This window comes from Rhinoraja longicauda, chromosome 7, assembly GCF_053455715.1.
Source record: "Rhinoraja longicauda isolate Sanriku21f chromosome 7, sRhiLon1.1, whole genome shotgun sequence".
NCBI classification, from domain to species: domain Eukaryota; kingdom Metazoa; phylum Chordata; class Chondrichthyes; order Rajiformes; family Arhynchobatidae; genus Rhinoraja; species Rhinoraja longicauda.
Genome location: NC_135959.1, coordinates 46,045,363 through 46,067,669, shown reverse-complemented (window position 1 = coordinate 46,067,669; position 22,307 = coordinate 46,045,363). Strand labels below are relative to the sequence as shown.

Here is a 22,307-nt window from a genome sequence, read left to right as displayed (position 1 = left end):
CAGCATTACTACAATTTACACAAATTTCTGGATAAAACCACAAGGTTGAATCCCTTCTAGCATTCCATCAACATGTCAGAGAAGGCAGGAGTGTTAAAGTGATCAGAAACCAGCGGTCCAGCGCATATGTGAGGCTGAGGATTGTATAGTGACTGAGTATGGCAGGAAACTACTATAAGCTGGCTGCAGGTTATGAAAGGTTCAATTTTTGCAGATGTGCACAAGGCAATTTTGCCTGTAAATCTGAAAGTACACAAGCATGACCTGGTATGGTAACCATAGTTGGAAATGAAAGGCACACAAAACTGATGAGAACTATTACTAAGCAGTAGAGGGGAAATTAGTTCTGCCATTTGTAAGAACTGTTTTGTATGTATAACTAAGCTTTCATAAAACGATATTGTCTTGGTTTGATTCCATTAAGCTTATCTAAAAGAATAGGTATACTTAGTTCTACTGTGCAAAATATCTTTCTTTTAGCGTGCACTAAGCCAGCTTAATTAGTTATTTATGTGTGCTGCCAATTGCTGAAATTACAACAAAAATGAAGCAAAGCCAAGGAGACATAAGAAACTGTTGGAATCTTGAGGAAAAGGGTCCCAGCCTGAAATGGAGCCTGACGCACTGTATTTTATTAAAGCATACCTAGGTAGTTTAAACTCCCAACAACTTCTCCATTACATATGATATTTAAAAGCAGGCCAAGTATTACAGCCATTAGTGGAAATGTTCAAGCTACAATTTTGTTACGTACCCATGAAGATATGGGAGAAAAATATCAATCTCCAGCATCCATAAGCATAAACCAAACTTTTTAAAAGGTGGAACTGTTGCCATTTAAAAAGGCTAAAAATATGTAGTAATCTCGAGCACATTAATTAACAATTGCATAAATAGAAAAATACAACATGGGTAACAAACAAAACAAGCACTGGATTAGCAGACAAGACAAAATGGAAATGAGTTTGAATTGGGGTTTCTTCAATTAAAGCAAATGCCTGAAATCCTAATGCAATCAGAGTCTACACAAATCAATTAATTTTATATAAATCTTACTAATGTATAAAAATGGAGAATTTTACACAAACTATCATCACGGCCAAAGCATTAGAATTTAGGAATTAGATCATTTGCATAATCACATACTGAATGTCAAGATCAGTCACTTAAGTAACGCATTTTACTCCAGCCTCAAAAATATTGTGCTTTACTGTTTAAAGTGATTCCTAATTACGCCTTTAATATACCCGTACAAATATATTGAAAGTATGGAAACAACTCTGTGCTTCATTACAACTGAACATTTATTCTACATTATTATTTATATGAACCACTTCAGTCTATGTGGAGCTGTTGTTGCATCGAGCCTGCTTATCAGCAGTACCGAGCTTTCTACTTCCAGAAGCACTCTTCTAGTCCAGTTCTGAATTTTCCAATTAATCCAATGTTTTATTCCATTTAGTTTTTCACACCAAAACATAAATGTACAAACAGGTCACTTTCTAGGAAAAATATAAACATCATTAGAAAATGATTCCCTACCCCCCCCCATTACTAAAAGTACACGGCTAAGCCATTAGTCTCACAAAGAAAGGCTATTGAATAAAAATGCAGAATCACAGTGCAAAAGTATATTATCAATCACTCCAATTCACTTAAACTTTACTATGTAGCATGGCTGCCATACAAAATTTATTGAGCACTGATAAAAGGTACAAGAAAAATAGTACTTTAAGCCAAAAGCCAGTCTTGATGATTTTGAAAAACCAACCTTTCCATCAACGTCTCTGAACAACTATTTTTACCGCCAGAGCCTTCCTTGGAAAATTATCCAGACTGTTGAGCATACTTACTAAACAATTTGTTTCTTAATATCTACTATAAAATAGTTTAAAAATATTATACCCTTCAACTGAAAGTGCATTTGTGAACATTTGCATCTTTGATTTGGTTGATAGTTCCTATGAAGTAGGTTGAGAGGGTCACAGGACTGGAAGAGATCACATATGTGGCTGAATCCAAACACACGAGAATTAACCAGGTGGGATCAAATAACAATATTAAAGGCTCAACATGTATGTATTTTTGCAACACAGATGTCCCCATTCACACCTTGTATTGATTACATCCTTGAAAACGGCAAGTAGTGTCCTTTAATTCCAGTCGTAATGGAAGTATCTGTTATGATTAACTTATCTTTACTAAAAAAAGCTTTAATGAATACATTGTATCAAAGGGATCACACTTTCTTTGATGAGGTGCAGCCTTGAATCATGTTAGTTGCAGTACTGAATCAAAATTCTTGACAGTTAAAGAAATAAAAAAACACATTTAAATGCAAACTGCTTACCTATTTTCCTTCATAAATTTATTCCTTGTTACAAGAATCATTACATTAAATGGATGAAATTCTCTTTGCGAGATTTATGCCCATAAGGAGTCTTCAAATTCACATCATACGATGATATAATCTGGCACAGAGATTGTATGGTTAATATTTTATGGCAAAAAAAATTAGAAACTTATTTTAACTATGGTAATATATTTTAGTTGCACATCTTACTTGAATGCATAGACATTAAATTTTACGGAACAGATTATGATTATGTTAAAATAGATAAAATCAGGGTGTCCATTTAACCCATCAATCTCAGCTTGATGTCTGAGTGCTTAATCCACACCAGCTACATATTTATACAATGTTTTAAAGATAAAAACAACCCTAAAATGCTTTGCACAAATATTGAATACATTTAACAATGCCATACAAGGAAACATTTGATGAACAAAACTGAAATCAAAGAGTGAAGCTCTTGAGGAGAGCACTACCGAGAGGGGTTGAGAAATAGAAAGGTTCAAGGAGGGAATTCCAGATGTCGGCAATGACAGTTGAGAATTAGAGTATGGAAACAGGCCCTTTGGCACAACCTGTTCATGCAAACCAGATGCCCCAGCTAAGCTAGTCTCATTTGCCTGCATTTGGCCCATATCGTGCTAAACCATTCCCATCCATGCACCGTACTAATGTCGTTTAAATGCCGTTATTCTACCTGATCAACTCCTCAAGCAACCTGTTCCATATAACCACCACCCTATGCATGAAAAGGTTTCCCTACAGATTCCCGTTAAATCTTTCCCTTCTTATCTTAAACCTACGTCTTCTAGGTCTTGATTCCCCTACCCTGGGGAAAAAGACGGTGCATTCACCTTATCTATTCCTCTCATGATTTTAAACACCTTTACAAGATCACCCCTCAGCCTCCTGAACTCCAAGAGATAATGCTGTAACCTGTCTAACCTCTCTCTTTGGATCAGGCCCTTGAGTCCTGGCAACATCCTTGTACATTTTCTCTGCACTCTTTCCATCTTGATGACATTGTTCCTACAGCAGGGTGACCAAAACTTAACGTAATATTCCAAATGTGGCCTCACCAATGTCTTGTACAACTGCAACATAACATTTCAATTTCTATAAGCAATACACAGTACTAAAAGTAGAATAAAAGACGGAATGTGCGAGAAACCAGAATTGGCGATATGCAGAACGCTGTTGCGAATTATGCTGAAAAATCTGAAAACCAGGTCAAGAATTTTTACATCAACATATTACTGAACTGGGTTCAAGGGGGAACAGAACTTGACATATGCATCAACAGGAACAGCATGTTTTGGCAACCCCGTTTACAAAAGGTAGATGATGACAAAGTAGAGTTGTAAAGGCATAGCTTAGTTCCACTCTCCTATCTCAAGATTTTACATTTTTCCCATTGTTTCCAAAGTTGTGCCTTTACAATGTAATGGTCAGATTGGATAATATTTACTACTATACCAAAGATATATTTTTTAATCCCACTGGCTCCCTTTTTCTTCTTATGTCTTATGTTTTGTTGTAATTACCAATTTGTCAAAACCAATTATGGTATAAAACCCATTCTTAAATGTTCTTATAATAATGATATATCAGTAAGTTTCAATATTTCCTAAAATAAGACACCATAAATTAGATATGGCACTAACTGTGGCCTTTAGCAAGTGCACAAGTTTTGGAGAGCCTCTGTTTGAAATCAGAACATGGACATATGACCCGTTTATGTTGTCTCATGCCTCATCAATGAGTAGTGAAAAGAAACAAAACCAACCTCAAGGACATCACTTGGAATTGTGGTGGTCATTTCTGGGATCTTTGGTGTGTCAAAAAGAATTTCATAGTTAGTCATCATTGGTGGAGGCGTTGGTGATTTGGTGTATCCATTCAAAAAGTAATTTTCGGAGCTCATAGGCAGTAGCTGAGGTTCTTCCAAAGCAAGCTCTTCTGATGCTTCTTGCATACATGCTTTAGTTCCCTCATTTTTTAAATTTTGAGACTGCAGAAAAAGATTTAATATGAAATATAATAATTCCTCATTGAAGAGTTTCTACTTAATTCAGCTGAGTAATATTAACCACTTTTCTAGGTGAGATTGCCTATCGTACACTTTTCTTTTCATTGGTACCCAAAAATGCAAAATTCATTTATGCTTTTGGCTATGTGAAGCTCAGGGACAAGTGGGTTCTTTAATTTCACTTCCCTAATCCATTTCAAAGTGCAGGTATTGTGTGTGGACCATGGGGTAATGTGGGAAGCGCTAGGAAGGTACAGCAATTTTACATCCTACTGCTTTGATGCTCAATGCAGTGATCTCGTAGTGTGCTATTGTCCACATTGCGTTTTCACAAGAAAATGAATTCTTCAATAATTTGACAACATTAAATTTACCATGCAAACATAGAGTGAACAACAATACAAATTTCAGATGGTAAGAGTAATAGAGGTACTATGAAAAACAGCCCCGTGGATACAAAGGTAAGGGAAGCCCATTTTGGAGTGACCCAGAAAATAGCAAAGCCACTGATCTAGAAAAAAGTTCCAAACAAAGGTCCTATGTGGCAAGTGCTTTCCCTTTTCAAATGTCTTGTGCTGTTCATTTCCAAGATCCCTCTCTCAGAAGCTGTGGTATAACCGAGCCAGTTGAGTGGCTAATCACATTGAAGAATTTGTTATGGCCAAGTGATCATTCAGTCCTTTGAGTCTACGCCGAGTCTTAGAGCAATCTCAGTCAATCTCATTTCTCACATACAGCACATCAGAAAGCAAGGAAAAAAACTCCAAATGTCCAATGAGTTTTAGGGACAGAGCATGGAAATAGGCCCTTTGGCCCACCGAGTCCACACTGACCAATCGATCAACCGTTCACACTAGATTCAATGTAATCCCACCTTCGCATCCACTCCCTACACACAAGGGCAATTTACAGAGTCCAATTATCCTGCACGTCTTTGGGATGTGGGAGGACACCAGAGCACCTAGAGGAAGCCCACAGAGAGAACGTGCAAGATCCACGCAAAAGCACCCAAGGTAAGTTTCGAACCTCGGTCTCTGGAGCTGTGAAGCAGCATCTGTACCAGCTGTGCCACTGTTGCCTTGGAAAGTCAGTCATATCCAAACCACATTATTTTGTCTCTAGCTGTACGTAGGTTGTAACTGGGTCTGAAACAGTTACTACAGAATTCAAAGAGAGAATTGACAGTCAGCTTATTGGCAACTGCCACTTCAGAATATCATTTATCGATTTTCTTAAAAATGGGAATATTAGAACATTAATACACTATATTGGATTTCAACAATGAAGTCAGGATAGAGATTCCAGTTTAACGAAGGAACTGCAGATTCTGGTTTAAACCGAAGATAGACACAAAATGCTGGAGTAACTCAGTGGGACAAGCAGCATCTCTGGATAGAAGGAATGGGTGATGTTTCGGGTCGAGACCCTTCTTCAGACTGAGTCAGGGGGATAACAGAGATAAGGAGGTGTAAGGTGTGAAAACGAGACAGAGAAGTAGATCAAGGAAGGTGTAGAGTAGATCATTGTTAGCTTGGAGAAGGTAACAACAAAGCAAACAGATAAAATGTAAATAAGGATAGTCAAACTAGTTGGAGAACTGGGAAGGGGGGAAGCATAGAGAGAGGGAAGGCAAGAGTTACTTGAAGTTAGGGAAAATATTCATACCGCTGGGGTGTAAGCTGCCCCAGCATAGACATGTACAGTTTTAAGATTGCATTCATGACAGTATAAAACATGCTGATAAAAATAAACGTGAAATAATGGACATCTATATATTGGCAAGTTTGTGACAATTTTTGAAAGTCTCAGTGGTTTTATTTCCTGAGATCCAAGCAATACAAAGTCAGTCAGATACAAAGATTTTTTTTTTCAAAATCAGGATTAAGAAAGGTAATTGCAGAATGCTGATAGAATTTATGTGTCTAACTAACAAGCACAACAAAAAATTAATTAGTATTATCCATGAATTGCAGATTTGCTAAACAAAATGAGCACATATGCTTGTATAGCTACTTTGCATTAGGCAGAATATCATACTCACAATAGATTGCTTTTTTAACCAGGGTGTTTCAAAATTTGGTAGAGCCGGTGAAGGAATTGAACCATTGGATCTTCTTATTTCGTCCACTGAAACCTTCGAGTTATCTTGGTGTACTTTCAGACCAGGTGTGCAGAACACAGGAGGCAAAGGAGAATTCAACATATCTGCCAAAATATGAAGATATAATGACATTTCAAGGCAGGACTGTTATATTTACTTATATACACTTATGTTATATTTACTTTATATACACTTAGAACGCAGTATTTGAAACTCAAACTGGAGTACCACATCATGAATGAACAGAAGGAAAGAATTCTAATGGATTTGAGTGGAAGTACCTCCGCATCCAACACACCTTTCTCCAACATTTACGCCACCTTCAACCCGATCACACCACCAGTCACATCTTCCTGTCCACACTGCATTGCACAGACACCACACTCTCCGCAATTCATTAGTTCACCCATCCCTCCCCAAGCACTTTCCCCTTCAATTGCAGATGTAACATTTGACCCAACACCTCTCTCACGTCCATCCAGGGACACCAACAGTCCTTCCAGGTGAGACAGGTTCACCTGCATCTCTTCCAACTTTGACCATTGCATTCGATGCTCCCGATCTGGTCTCTACATCTGAGAGACCAAGCATAATCTAGGCAAACGTTTCACCAAACATGTGGTCTGAACAAGGCCTGCGTAGCTTCCGGTTGCCAGCCATTTTAACTACCCTTTCCTTACCGACCTCTCTGTCCTTGGCCGACTCCATTATCATAGTGAGGCTGCATACAAACTCGAAGAACAGCACCTCACATTGTGCTTGAATAGACAATAGGTGCAGGAGTAGGCCATTCAGCCCTTCGAGCCAGCACCGCCATTCAATGCGATCATGGCTGATCACACTCAATCAGTACCCCGTTCCTGCCTTCTCCCCATACCCCCTCACTCCGCTATCCTTAAGAGCTCTATCCAGCTCTCTCTTGAAAGCATCCAACGAACTGGCCTCCACTGCCTTCTGAGGCAGAGAATTCCACACCTTCACCACTCTCTGACTGAAAAAGTTCTTCCTCATCTCCGTTCTAAATGGCCTACCCCTTATTCTTAAACTGTGGCCCCTTGTTCTGGACTCCCCCAACATTGGGAACATGTTTCCTGCCTCTAATGTGTCCAATCCCCTAATTATCTTATATGCTTCAATAAGATCCCCCCTCATCCGTATAAATTCCAGTGTATACAAGCCCAATCGCTCCAGCCTTTCAACATACGACAGTCCAGCCATTCCGGGAATTAACCTAGTGAACCTACGCTGCACGCCCTCCATAGCAAGAATATCCTTCCTCAAATTTGGAGACCAGAACTGCACACAGTACTCCAGGTGCGGTCTCACCAGGGCCCGGTACAACTGTAGAAGGACCTCTTTGCTCCTATATTCAACTCCTCTTGTTACGAAGGCCAACATTCCATTGGCTTTCTTCACTGCCTGCTGTACCTGCATGCTTCCTTTCATTGACTGATGCACTAGGACACCCAGATCTCGTTGGATAGCCAATAACACAACCGTGTGAACACTGGATTCTCCAAATTCAAGTAATACCCCTGCCTCTCCCTTTCTCTTTTTTTGTCCTCCCCCTTGCGTACACATTTCTCTGACCATGCCCTTTCCCCACCTCCTCCCACTCATCTCCCACCCCTCTTACTTACCGTCAGGCATTGACATACAAGGCACAAAACCATCCCTTACAATCTGTTCTGATGAAGAGGGTTTTGGTGGAAAATCTTCTGCTGTAGATGAGGGATTACCACTGGAACCCATTGGTTTTGGGATGGTGGGGAGAAGACAATGGAAGGAAGAAAAATAGAGAAACACGTATCTTTAAAGATTGAAGTAGTGACAAATGATGTTCATTAACACAAAAATTCTGTCTGAGGAAGATATGAAACTTTTTTTTCCTCCTTAATTTCAGAGTTACATGTGCTGAGAAATGAAGTTACTCTGAACCATTCACTAGCACTGCTAAGGACATTATGGACTGGAGATAAAACCATTTCTGTCAAGTTTAGGTGTTATGAATGCTTATCTTAAATCTGTTCTGCCAAAGGAATAAAACAGATTAAAAACTGCATAAAGGTTTAATGTTCATTGCAGAAGTTAAGACTGCAATAGTTATTATTGTAAACAGTAAATTCACAATAAATCCTTAAGTATATAAATTCTGTTTGAACCTTAGTAACCTTAGGTTTACTGTTAGGTTTGGTGTAGAATCCTCACTAATGATCCATTTCTAAAAATCAGATATAAATAAATTATTATTGATTCATTTTTGAAAATTACATAGTTCTTTGGAAATAGAATACACAAAATTGAAGGACTTTTTCTTTGGAAAATGTTTATACGTTACTTGTTGTTCTTCAGTTGATCACGTTTATTGTACAGAGCCAAGGTAAAATCATTTACACAGCCTGTATGTTCACCAATTTCAAAATTTTCCATCTTGGGAGTAAGGAGCATCTCATCACCCAGCTGCAATGTGCGCTTTGGTGTTTTTGGCCAAACTGGATCTTGACATTTGGAAGAATGCACATCATAGTTTCCAGGGAATTCCTGAGCCATTTTAGGATCTGAAGGCAGGGTACACTCTGGCACTCCCCAAACACTTTGAAACATTAAATGACCAAGTCCAAAATCTCCAAGTTGTGGGGTACGCAAATGGTCAGTCAGCGAAGGCTTCTCACACTGCGGAGTATTAACTTCTTCATGTTGTGGTTCAGGCTCAGGTCCAGCATTTTCAGCCACTTCAGTTTCCATGGATTTCATCTGTGGTTCTTGGAAGAGGAAACATAAGTGCATTTTATTTGGATATTGCCTACTTTCCTTTGCTTCAAGGCAATGAGGCTCATCCTCAGAACATCTCATTCAACCAGGCGTAAGATACCCTCCCATATCATTGACTAAATTATTCAACTGCAATTAACATTGCACTATAGCATTATAAACAGTCTGAAGATTTAACCACCACTTTTCATGAACATTGCCCAAATACTTTGATGATGGGAGGCAGAGGGAAGTGCTGATGCTTTCTTATAGATGAGGCTCTCCTCTATATCCCGCAGCTCCACTCTTGCCCCCCTCCCCCCATTCGTAACAAGGGTAGAGTCCCCCTTGTCCTCACCTTCCACTCCGTCACCATCGTATACAACAAATTATCCTCCAACATTTCCGTCACCTCCAACGGGATCCCACTACTGGCCACATCTCCACCCCTTTCTGCTTTCCGCTGAGACCGTTCCCTCCGTAACTCCCTGGTCCACTCGTCCATTCCCATCCAAACCACCCCCTCCCCAGGTACTTTTCCCTGCAACCGCAGGAGATGAAACACCTGTCCCTTTACCTCCCCCCTCGACTCCATCCAAGGACCCAAACAGTCTTTCCAGGTGAGGCAGAGGTTCACCTGCACCTCCTCCAACCTCATCTATTGTATCCGCTGTTCCGGACGTCAACTTCTCTACATTGGCGAGACCAAACGCAGGCTCTGTGATCGTTTCGCTCAACACCTTCGCTCAGTCCGCCTTAACCAACCTGATCTCCCGGTGGCTCAGCACTTCAACTCCCCACTCCCAGTCTGACCTTTCTGTCATAGGCCTCCTCCATTGTCATAGTGAGGCCCAGCGCAAATTGGAGGATCAGCATCTCATATTTCGCTTGGGCAGCTTACACCCCAGCGGTATAAACATTGACTTCTCTAACTTCAGATAGTTCCTCTGTCCCTCTCTTTCCCCTCCCCCTTCCCAGTTCTCCCACTGTCTTCCTGTCTCCTACTACATCCTATCTTTGTCCCGCCCCTCCCCTGACATCAGAGTGAAGGGTCTCGACCCGAAACGTCACCCATTCCTTCTCTCCTGAGATGCTGCCTGACCCGCTGAGTTACTCCAGCATTTTGTGTCTACCTTCGATTTAAACCAGCATCTGCAGTTATTTTCCTACAAATCTTTCCCGATTGGAGGTTTTTTAAATTTTAAGAGGGACGGACAGAGTTGACGTGGGTAGGCTTTTCCCTTTGAGAGTGGGGAAGATTCCAACAAGGGGACATAGCTTCAGAATTGAGGGACAAAAGTTTAGGGGTAACATGAGGGGTAACTTCTTTACTCAGAGGGTGGTGGCTGTATGGAATGGGCTTCCGGTGGAAGTGGTGGAGGCAGGCTCGATTTTATTATTTAAGAGTAAATTGGATAGGTATATGGATAAGAGGGGATTAGAGGGTTTTGGTCTGAGAGCAGGTAGATGAGACTAGGTCAGAGAGAGTGGTCGGCGTGGACTGGTAGGGCCGAACGGGCCTGTTTCCGTGCTGTAGTTGTTATATGGTTATATGGAGGTCTTTCGCCAGTGATGTATGGCGGGGATTAATGCTAAACCCCTTGTTGATTATAAAAAAAGCACATTATAAGCACAACTGTGTGAATGGGATAAAGGGGGTTCGGGGCTAGAGTTTCAGACTCATACCAATTATTTTTCCTAAAGTATTTTCAAAAATAAAGGTCTTTTTAATGGTGCTAAAAATCTGAAGGTAGTTTGCTACATGGTTTATTTAATGGTGGCTCATTGGAAGGACGCAAAAAGGAGGTACCGGGACAGGATGGAGTCACAGATGGAGCAGCAGGACACCAGACGCCTTTGGCAGGGGCTACGCACTATAACTAGCTACCGGTCCAGCACCCCCTTAACCGGAAGTGCCGGCTCCTCCTTAACTGATGACCTGAACTCTTTTTATGCACGGTTGGAGACGGGTAACATCACCCCTAGCTCGCCGTCTAAAAACAACACCGACAGGGCGCTGACTAGCGAGGCTGGAGGGGGACCCACCGCTGGGGATGTGCACACATTCTCGGTGTCCGAGCATGACGTGAGGAGGGCTCTGACACGTGTGAACACGAGGAAAGCTGGAGGCCCAGATGGTATAGCTGCGCGAGTACTAAAGTCTTGTGCTACTCAGCTTGCTTCAGTGCTCACCACAATATTTAACCTCTCCTTGGCAAAATCCGTGATCCCTGCATGCTTCAAAAGATCCATTATTGTACTGGTGCCAAAGAATGCCTCTCCAGCTTGTTTAAATGGCTACCGACCGGTGGCCCTCACCTCGGTTGTCATGAAATGCTTCGAGAGACTAATCAAGAAGCACATCTGTGCCCTCCTTCCTCGCAACATGGACCCACTACAGTTCGCATACCGTCCGAACAGGTCCACGGATGATGCAGTCTCCCAGGTTCTGCACACCGCTCTCTCTCATCTGGACAGCCAGAAGGGGGGCTATGTGAGGATGCTGTTCATTGACTTTAGTTCAGCTTTCAACACAATAGTCCCCAGCAGACTGGCTGAGAAGCTGCTGGAACTGGGGCTTAGCACCCCTCGGTGTGCCTGGGTCCTGGACTTTCTCACCGCCAGGCCCCAAGTGGTCAGGATGGGCGAACACACATCTAGCCCCCTCACTCTGAACATAGGATCCCCCCAGGGTTGCGTCCTTAGCCCCCTACTGTACTCCCTGTACACACATGACTGTGTGGCCAGGTTCAGCTCCAACTCCATCAGCAAGTTTGCTGATGACACTGTGGTGGTGGGCCGGATCTCCGACAACGATGAGAAGGTCTACCGGGAGGAGGTGGCTGATCTGGCACTCTGGTGTCAGAACAATAGCTTCCTCTTGAATGTCACAAAAACGAAGGAGCTGATTGTGGACTTTAGAAGGGCTCAACATCCAAGGACATGCACGCCACTGGAGATAAATGGGTCTACTGTGGATAGGGTGAGCATTTTTAAATACTTGGGAGTCCACATCAAAGAGGATCTGACATGGGCAACGCACATTGCCGCACTGGTGGGTAAGGCAAAGCAGCGCCTTTACCACCTTAGAAAGCTGAGGAAATTCAGTGTCTCCGAGGATCCTTCATTGCTTCTACTCTGGGGCTGTAGAGAGCATCCTGTCCGGCAACATTACAGTCTGGTTTGGGAACAGCTCTGCCCAGGGCAGGATGGCCCTGCAGAGAGTAGTGCGTTCGGCAGAACGCACCATGGGAAGTACACTCGCCCCCCTGCAGGACCTATACATCAGGAGGTATAGATCGAGAGCAAGCAAGATTATGAGGGACCCCTGCCATCCCAGCAATGGACTGTTCCAGCTGCTACGGTCAGGCAAACGCCTCCGCTGTCACGCTGTGAAAACGGAGAGGATGAGACGGAGTTTCTTCCCACAGGCCATCAGGACTGTTAACTTTTATAACTCCAGGGACTAATTTTTGTCTTCTCTGTATTAACTGTATTTATATGCTGTAACTGTAATTCTTTTTTGTGCACAATCCACAGGCATTGCCACTTTCATTTCACTGCACATCGTGTATGTGCATGTGACAAATAAACTTGACTTGACTGGCACAAATATCAATGGAAGCATTCTTGTCAATTGCAATGGTCACATGTGGTGAAACCACCAGCATTTTTAAAAGACAATAATGTCTGATTACCGAGAGGGCAGGGTGGTTTAGGTGGAAACAGTTTCAGTTTCCTAGCCTGCTTTTTCCAGGGCAGTTATTTTCTGTTTGTCAATTTGCAAAGTAACATTTAGGTGGTTCTCCAGTTCCCAATAGAAATCGTGTTATAACTATTTTGTCCCGTGTAATACAAAAAGTGTTCATCAATCATCAGATGTGTTAAATTCAAATCACATTGTTATTTCTTCATATACCTTCATCTTTTTTATGCAAGGACTCATATCCATAATTCTGAAAGTGTTCTTCAATTTCTTTAAGGTCTGCACTATTCTTCTGGTGCAGTGTCTGGAAGGCTCTGAGTAATACACCGTTCTCTGTGTGTTCTGTTTCAAGAGTTTCTATTTTTTTGTGAAGATCTGCCTTTGAAGGGGAAACAAAAAAGTGTACAAAAGGTATTATGTTGAATTCCATTGACCCGACCCAAAACATCTGTTCATTCCCTCCACACATGCTGTTTAACCCGCTGAGTTCCTTCAGCGCTTTGTTTTTTGCTTAAGATTCCAGCACCTGCAATCATGTGTATTACCATCTCTCATCCCTTTCAGATCACCTATCAATGACACTCCCAGTCATGTTGTGTGGCATTACAACTTAGCTAAATGGGACATACAGAATATTGCAGTACAATGGACCATCAGCAACAGGGGTAATGTACACCACCAGGATTTATAACCTCATGGCCTTACATAACAAGCAAGTTAGGGGACAACTCTAGTTGAATTAGGAGTGTCAAAAGGCATTAACAGAGCCACATCCACAGCACTTAAAAATAAAGTACCAATCTGGAAAAGTTCTAACATCTGCATAACAGACATAACAAAAACAGAGCAATGTGATTACACAATCAACAGAGCAAGATGTACAGTTCTGCCACATCTAGCCATCAGTGCAATGAACAATCAAACAGTTAACGGGAGGCGGCAGCTCCAAGGACATATCCATTATCAATGATTCTAAGAACATACCAATTCTCATCCAGAGCAGTACTGGATGCAACAATGGATATAAGACCAGATAATGGCCTCGCTAAAATATTGAAAACTTGGTCTCCAGGCTCTGCCCTATCTCATCCAAACTGCTACGTGCAATGGCAACATTGACATCTACCCAACGTAGAAAACTGCCCGTGCATCTTGTTCACAGAAAGTAGGACAAGTCCAATCTGGCTAACCATCATCCAGTGTACTTTCAACCATTAGCAAAGTAATTAAAAGAGTCTTCGCTAGTGCCATCAGGTAGTCATTATCCTTCAATTACATGATCTCTGATGCCCAATTTGGATTTTGCCTGGAATACTCGCATTAACACAGACCAATGAGCTCATTCAAAGCAGCATTTGACCAAACGTGAAATCAAGGAGCCTTGGTAAAACCAGAGTTCACGTGCGCCAAGAGATGAGCACTCTGATGTTTGGAGCATCACACAAAGGAAGATGGCTGTGGAGATTAATCAGCCTCGCCCAGGATGCCATTTTCAGAAGTCCTCATGACAGGAGACTTTGGCCTAACCATCTGCAGCAGCTTCAACAATGCCTTACTTTAATCACCAGTTCAGATGTGGGGACGTTTGCTGATGGTTTCATTCAGCACTTCTCAACAAATTAAGCAGCACATTCCTGCTTGTATATAGGTTGTAAGGCACAATACTGCTGTAAAAATTGCTGGGCAATCCCATCTCCATCAGGACAGTATAACCGCTGCACCTGACATCCATCATCAAGTCCCCCCTCTTTCAACATCCTGAAGGTGACCATTGGCCAGAAACTCAATCTTTGTCACACTAATCCTGTGGCAAGTGGCTCATGCACTGACAGCTCAAAGCCTTTGTACCATCTACAAGGCACAAGTCACAATTGTGACTGAATAAATGGGGCTCCAACAAAACCCAAGAAACTCAACACCATCCAGGACTTGGATGAAGGGATTAAAAGTACCATTAGCAAATTTGCAGATGATACAAAGTTGGGTGGTGAGGAAGATGCTATGAGGTTGCAGGGTGACTTGGACAGGTTGTGTGAGTGGGCGGATGCATGGCAGATGCAGTTTAATGTGGATAAGTGTGAGGTTATCCACTTTGGTGGTAAGAATAGGAAGACAGATTATTATCTGAATGGTGTCAAGTTAGGAAAAGGGGACGTACTACGAGATCTGGGTGTCCTAGTGCATCAGTCACTGAAAGGAAGCATGCAGGTACAGCAGGCAGTGAAGAAAGCCAATGGAATGTTGGCCTTCATAACAAGAGGAGTTGAGTATAGGAGCAAAGAGGTCCTTCTGCAGTTGTACAGGGCCCTAGTGAGACCACACCTGGAGTACTGTGTGCAGTTTTGGTCTCCAAATTTGAGGAGGGATATTCTTGCTGTTGAGGGCGTGCAGTGTAGGTTTACTAGGTTAATTCCCGGAATGGCGGGACTGTCGTATGTTGAAAGACTGGAGCGATTAGGCTTGTATATACTGGAATTTAGAAGGATGAGAGGGGATCTTATCGAAACATATAAGATTATTAAGGGGTTGGACATGTTAGAGGCAGGAAATATGTTCCTAATGTTGGGGGAGTCGAGAACCAGGGGCCACAGTTTAAGAATAAGGGGTAGGCCATTTAGAACGGAGATGAGGAAAAACTTTTTCAGTCAGAGAGTTGTAAATCTGTGGAATTCCAAGAAAATGCACTTGCCTAGGTTGCTCCAAAAATACCTCCCAAAGCCACATCTCTACCTCTAAGGAGTCCAAAGGCTTCAAATATATGCGGATACCATCACCATCCCTTCATCATTCAGTGGTCTAAATCCCTCCCCAACAGCAATCGGGTATTTAGATTCCGCAAAGATGAAGGACAAACAGGTAAAGATAACAACTTACCACAACGTACTTCAAAGGCTATTCGGGATGAGCAATAAGCAATACCCAGATCATAAAATACAGCATAAATAAGTTTTGTACATACAAAATAATTCACATTAATATGCAAATATTCAACAAACTAATAGCTCCATTGGGCTTTGTAGTGATTTTCTCGAAGTGAAAGATATATATTAGTTTATTCAAACCAGTTCAAAAATATTTCTGAAACTGCTGCACATTTGAAACCCTGATCGTCATCTGCAAATTGTAAGAATCAGAACTGCTGTAAGGCTCAAATAATTAACTGCAGTAATGAATAATAATATAATAATAATATATTCCTTTACTTGTCCCACACTGGGGAAATATGCAGTGTTACAGCAGCAAAGTGGATAGCAAGAGACATTCATTATAAATAAAAATAAAGATGAGGATAACTGTCATCATTTACTGTGTTTTTTTAAACTGTTACTGTTAACTGGTCTGTTGACTCGGTCTGCTGGGAGTAGCGCTGGTTGTGCAATCTCACAGCAGCGGGAAGATACGAAGTTTTAAAATAATTTGTCTTCTGGTTGGCCAATTTAAAAGATATGGGGCAATGCAGTTAGAAACTACTTAAGATGTAATGGATGAATTTCAATCACATAGTTAGAAATAGAAGTGAAGCTTCCAACATAGTCAATCGACTGTTGGAATGTATGCATAATTTAATATTTACCTTAATATTTCTAACTTCAGAATGTAATTCATGAAGGATCTTTTTGGGAGCAGTTTCTTCATGATCTTCATGGGATAGAAAGAAAATGTTAGTTTTTTTTGGCAGATTTGAGTAAATTCAAAGCAGAAGCCACAATATAGTGCACCACCCTGGAAAAAAGGGAGCTCAACATCCCTCTGTAGCACAAACTTAAAGACAAAATAAATAATTGCAGAAGATTGGGTAGGATATAATAAGACAAAGGATGATTAAATCATTAGTGAAGAATGAAAGAATGCAGATAAAGTTAGTTACAAATATAAAAATAAGTAGAAAATGTTGATAGATATTTAATATGACAGAGACCTTTGGTCTTACAGAAAGCTAAGAGAATTAATGAAGGCAAATTAGGAGATGACAGATGATTAAAGATCCTATCAGTCTTCAATATTAAAGATATGTTACGCCTCGTGAATAGCTGCGAGTCTGTCAAGATACCCAGATCCAGATGGACTTCATCATTGTGTTTTAAATGAGATAGCTAATGGAATAGGTGATATGTTGGTTTTAATTTTCTAAAATGCCATCTTTCTAAAAAGGTTGCATTACATTTCTTTCAGTATCCCACAAATCCATACTTTATTCAAAAAAGGGAGGCACCCCAAAAGCAAGAAACTTCAGGCCCGTTGGCTTAGCATGTGTCACTAGCAACCTGCTTGAAGTTATTGAATGCTATAATTTGGTTTTGTGAAAGGGAAGTCACATTAGACCAATTTGCTGGAATTCTTTGAAGTTGTAATGTGTTGTGGATGAAGAAGAAACATCGATTTACTATACATCAATTTGCAGAGAGCTCTTCATAAGGTGCCACATCAAACAATATCATGAAGAATAAAAGCTCACGCTGGCACGGTTGAAGATGTGTAAGAAGGAACTGCAGATGCTGGTTTAATCCGATGATAGACACAAAAACCTGGAGTAATTCAGCGGGACAGGCAGCATCTCTGGAGAGAAGAAATGGGTAACATTTCGGGTCGAGACCCTTCTTCAGACTGGTTTGAAGAAGGGTCTCGACCCGAAACACCACCCATTCCTTCTCTCCAGAGATGCTGTCTGTCCCGCTGAGTTACTCCAGCTTTTTGTGTCTATGGTTGAAGATAGGTTAGTTGGCAGTTGTAATTAGTTGTGCGCTCGGGACATAGGGGTGGCAGTGGCGCAGCAGTAGAGCTGCTGCCTCACAGCGCCAGAGACCCGGGTTCGATTTTGACTACGGGTGCTGTCTGTATGGAGTTTGTACGTTCTCCCTAGGACCGCATGGGTATTCCCCGGGTGCTCCCGTTTCCTACCTCATTCCAATCACATGCAGGTTTGTAGGTTAATTGGTCTCTGTAAATTGTGCCGAGAATGTAGAATAGAGCTAATATACAGATGATCGTTGGCCGGCCTGGACTTGGTGGGCTGAAGGGCCTGTTTTCACGGTGTATCTAAGCTAAACTAGACTCAACCGGTCAGAATCAATATAATTTAGGTGAAGATGCTGATGATATGGATGGGAAATTTATTGTCGACACAAAGGTAGAACAGTCAGAGGAAAGGAGACATGGATAGGTTACACAGATTGATTAAGAACTGGCAAATGGAATATAACCTAGAAAAAAAAAGCCCATTCTGCCAGAATAATAACAATTCTACATCATAACTACATGGCAAGTGCTTGAAGAGCTCAGCATTGCAGAAGGATATGGGTGGCTTTGTATACAATTTGCAAAAGGCTGGTGTATAGGTACAGCACATAATTAGGAAACCTCACAGAACATCATTTCATTGTTCTGTTCCCAGTGTATATCATAATTAAACACTATTGACATCATTTATTGCTAGGGAAATTGAGGATCAGTTACATAAAACTTTTCATGACTCTTGCTCTCTACTCAAGATAGGTAGAATCGAGAGCGACATAAGCCGACGTTTTCCAGGGATTGGTAGAAGTGTGGAATTGAGGCTACGAACAGATCAGTTGTGATCTTAATGAATACTGCAGCAGTTTCATAGGGTGCGTGGCCTACTCCAGCTCCTCATTCATACTGCTGTAACCATTGGAATGGTTAACATCATAAAATGAATGTCCTGTGTCTTATTTATATTAAACTAAATGATAATCATCTACCAGTCTCGTCTAACTTGTCTTTACTCAGCATTTTAAAAAGAGTGTATATGGGACAACAAATGCATAGATGATGGACATTTATAAGTTTTAGTTCTTATGTCGTTTCAGTAGAAAAGAGAAATTCATCTTTGAAACTGCACTGCAAAGTATTAATTAACTTGCTTACCATATTCATGATTCAAAGCATGGTCCAAATATTTGATCTCTTTCTCCAAATTTATTGCAAGTATTCTTAACTTGGTGAAGAAATTAGCTGCAACATCCATCCTGGTTCAAAGCAAACTACGAAAGAAAATTAAAAACATAAGTTTGGTTATTTTCAAATGGATACATGCAATCATGCTGCCTTCTCCACTTCAGACTCAGCCATCAGAATTTTAGACAATAGAGATACAGTGCGGAAACACCCACTTCAGCCGACCGAGTCCGCACCGAACAACTGGACAATTTCCAATTATACCAAAGCCAATTAACCTACAAACCTCTATGGTGTATGGGAAGAAACCGGAGCACCCGGAGAAAACCCACTGTCACGGGAGAACGTACAGACAGCACCAGTAGTCAGGATTGAACGCGGGTCTTTGGCACTGTATGGCAACAATTCTACCACTGTGCCATTTAAGTGGTTTTTCTCCAAAGAATTCAAGCATAATGCCAATATAACATAAATTCTGTGCCATCTCCACACAGGCGATGGTCAATTTTTAAACGCGACAGGGAATTCCCAGAGAATTCAGACAGGAATTTTGAAGAGATTCTGACTGTCAAATGCAATGTGACGGTTGGAGGGATTGATCAACTTCCGATATCTCCCATTTTCAGAGGGTGGTGGGAATATGGAACAAGCTGTCAGAGGAGGTAGTTGAAGCCAGTACTATAATCTATATACTAAAACTCTCGTTTGTTTGTTCCTGAACTACAGCCAAAACGGTACACGATAGCGCAACCATTTTAGGCCCACTTTATTCTCCGTCGTCCCTTTGGTGCTAATGGAAGAAGTTTCATTGAAATCGGTGTTATATTTTTAAAGTTTTTCACATTTTAAAGTTTAAATCTATCTCCTAAGGAGGGTGGGGGGAGGGAGAGGGAGGTAGAGAGAGGGGAGGTAGAGAGGGAGGAGGGATGGGGGAGAGGAGGGATGGGGGAGAGGAGGGATGGGGGAGAGGAGGGATGGGGGAGAGGAGGGAGGGGGAGGAATGGCGGGGAGGGGAGGAGAGGGCGCTGCACCAATGCAGGAGGTTTGGGCCCACTTGGTCTAGTAACATTTAAAAGACATTTGGACAAATACATGGATAGGAAAGATTAAGAGGGATATGGGCCAAATGGGACAAGCTTAGATAGGGCATCTTGGTCAACATGAATGTGTTGGGCTGAAGGGCCTGTTTCATGCTGTATGACTCCATAAAAACATTACAATACTTTCCCACAGTTGAAAACCTCTCGGCCTGGCAATGCATTAACTATACCTCCGCATTGTTCCCATAATGCTTCAGTAATATGAACAAAACTGCAGGGTGTTCTCCAGTAAGACCTTCCCAACATTATTTACTTCCAACAAAGCTGTCCTTATGTTCTGTGTGTTGACGAATAATGAATATCATTCTGCATATCTTCCTAAGGCTTGTACAATTCTAGTTACTTTCACTAGTTGGAATATACAGTCCTGGACCCTCCTGTTCTTGTGTGTACCGCTGCGCCACTGTGTTTATTATGGTGTCCTCTCGATTAGTAAGGGCGTCAAAGGTTACGGGGAGAAAGCAGGAAAGTGGCATTCTGCTCTTAGTGATGTGTTTGCATGTCTGTTGAGCCGCTGCAAGTAAGAATTTCATTGTTCAGTTTGGGGACAAACGGTAATAACACACCCCTGTCTCTAACACACCCCTGTCTCTAAACCAAACTAAAAAGGTGCAGCAATGATGTCTTGCGGCTGCACGGAGGGCCCGGCGACCAAGACGCAGCCAGGACTGGGCCATCGGGTGCAGCGGGTTCGATCCTCAACGCAGCTGTAAATCCCCGGAAGGCCTATTTCCACCGTAATTTAAAAAAAAAAATCTGTTTAGTAAAAATAAAACCCCGTAAACAATGACTCACAGGTGAGAGTGTTTCGTTTCTAAGCGGCTGAACGGCCACCCTGGCGGCACCGCTTCCGCGCGCGCGATCCGTTTGAATTTCGCGCGCACCGTCGACGGGCGGTTGAAACGGCTCGAGGACCGCGCATGCGCCGCCCGTCCAACAGCCCCGGTCTCTCCCCGAGGGCGTCTGCAGCGCACCCAGGCGGGCCGGCGGGGATCTGCAAGCAACCGCTCATAATAAAGAACTGCAGATGCTGGTTAATGCACAAAATCACACAGAGTGCTGGAGTATCTCAGCGGGTCAGGCGGCATCTCTGAAGATAGACACACAGAATGCTGGAGTAACCCAGCAGGTCAGACAGCATCTCTGGCGAAAAACACAAAGTGCTGGAGTAACAGCGGGTCAGGCAGCATCCCTGGAGAAAAAGGGGAGGTGTCGTTTCGGGTCGGGACTCTTCAAACCTGTTCAAACATTCGCAGGGGCCCGAGCTATGCCTGCCTCTTTGTCGGGTACGTCGAACAATCCCAGTTCCGGACGTACACTGGACCCATCCCCGAACACTACCTCCGCTACATCGACGACTGCATTGGTGCTACCTCTTGTACCCATGCAGAACTCACTGACTTCATACACTTCACTTCCAGAGACAATAGACAATAGGTGCAGGAGTAGGCCATTCAGCCCTTCGAGCCAGCACCGCCATTCAATGCGATCATGGCTGATCACTCTCAATCAGTACCCCGTTCCTGCCTTCTCCCCATACCCCCTCACTCCGCTATCCTTAAGAGCTCTATCCAGCTCTCTCTTGAAAGCATCCAACGAACTGGCCTCCACTGCCTTCTGAGGCAGAGAATTCCACACCTTCACCACTCTCTGACTCAAAAAGTTCTTCCTCATCTCCGTTCTAAATGGCCTACCCCTTATTCTTAAACTGTGGCCCCTTGTTCTGGACTCCCCCAACATTGGGAACATGTTTCCTGCCTCTAATGTGTCCAATCCCCTAATTATCCTATATGTTTCAATAAGATCCCCCCTCATCCTTCTAAATTCCAGTGTATACAAGCCTAATTGCTCCAGCCTTTCAACATACGACAGTCCCGCCATTCCGGGAATTAACCTAGTGAACCTACGCTGCACGCCCTCAATAGCAAGAATATCCTTCCTCAAATTTGGAGACCAAAACTGCACACAGTACTCCAGGTGCGGTCTCACCAGGGCCCGGTACAACTGTAGAAGGACCTCTTTGCTCCTATACTCAACTCCTCTTGTTATGAAGGCCAACATTCCATTGGCTTTCTTCACTGCCTGCTGTACCTGCATGCTTCCTTTCATTGACTGATGCACTAGGACACCCAGATCTCGTTGAACTCCCCCTCCTTCTAACTTGACACCATTCAGATAATAATCTGCCTTTCTATTCTTACTTCCAAAGTGAATAACCTCACACTTATCTACATTAAACTGCATCTGCCATGTATCCGCCCACTCACACAACCTGTCCAAGTCACCCTGCAGCCTTATTGCATCTTCCTCACAATTCACACTACCCCCCAGCTTAGTATCATCTGCAAATT

At 42.3% G+C, this 22,307-nt stretch overlaps 1 protein-coding gene across 1 annotated transcript; it reads right to left on the bottom strand.

The window, feature by feature from the left end:
- Positions 1-281: 281 nt before the first annotated feature.
- Positions 282-20,879, bottom strand: ska3 (spindle and kinetochore associated complex subunit 3). Its single transcript, XM_078402435.1, has 10 exons — positions 20,752-20,879; positions 18,827-18,942; positions 16,515-16,579; positions 13,154-13,319; positions 8,822-9,245; positions 8,124-8,224; positions 6,424-6,587; positions 4,140-4,364; positions 2,351-2,471; positions 282-1,502 (listed from the first exon to the last, which is right to left on the bottom strand). Exons 2-9 carry the CDS (start codon positions 18,924-18,926, stop codon positions 2,391-2,393), a joined length of 1,326 nt encoding a protein of 441 aa, XP_078258561.1. The 5' UTR covers positions 18,927-18,942; positions 20,752-20,879; the 3' UTR covers positions 282-1,502; positions 2,351-2,390.
- Between the last annotated feature and the right edge of the window lie 1,428 nt (positions 20,880-22,307).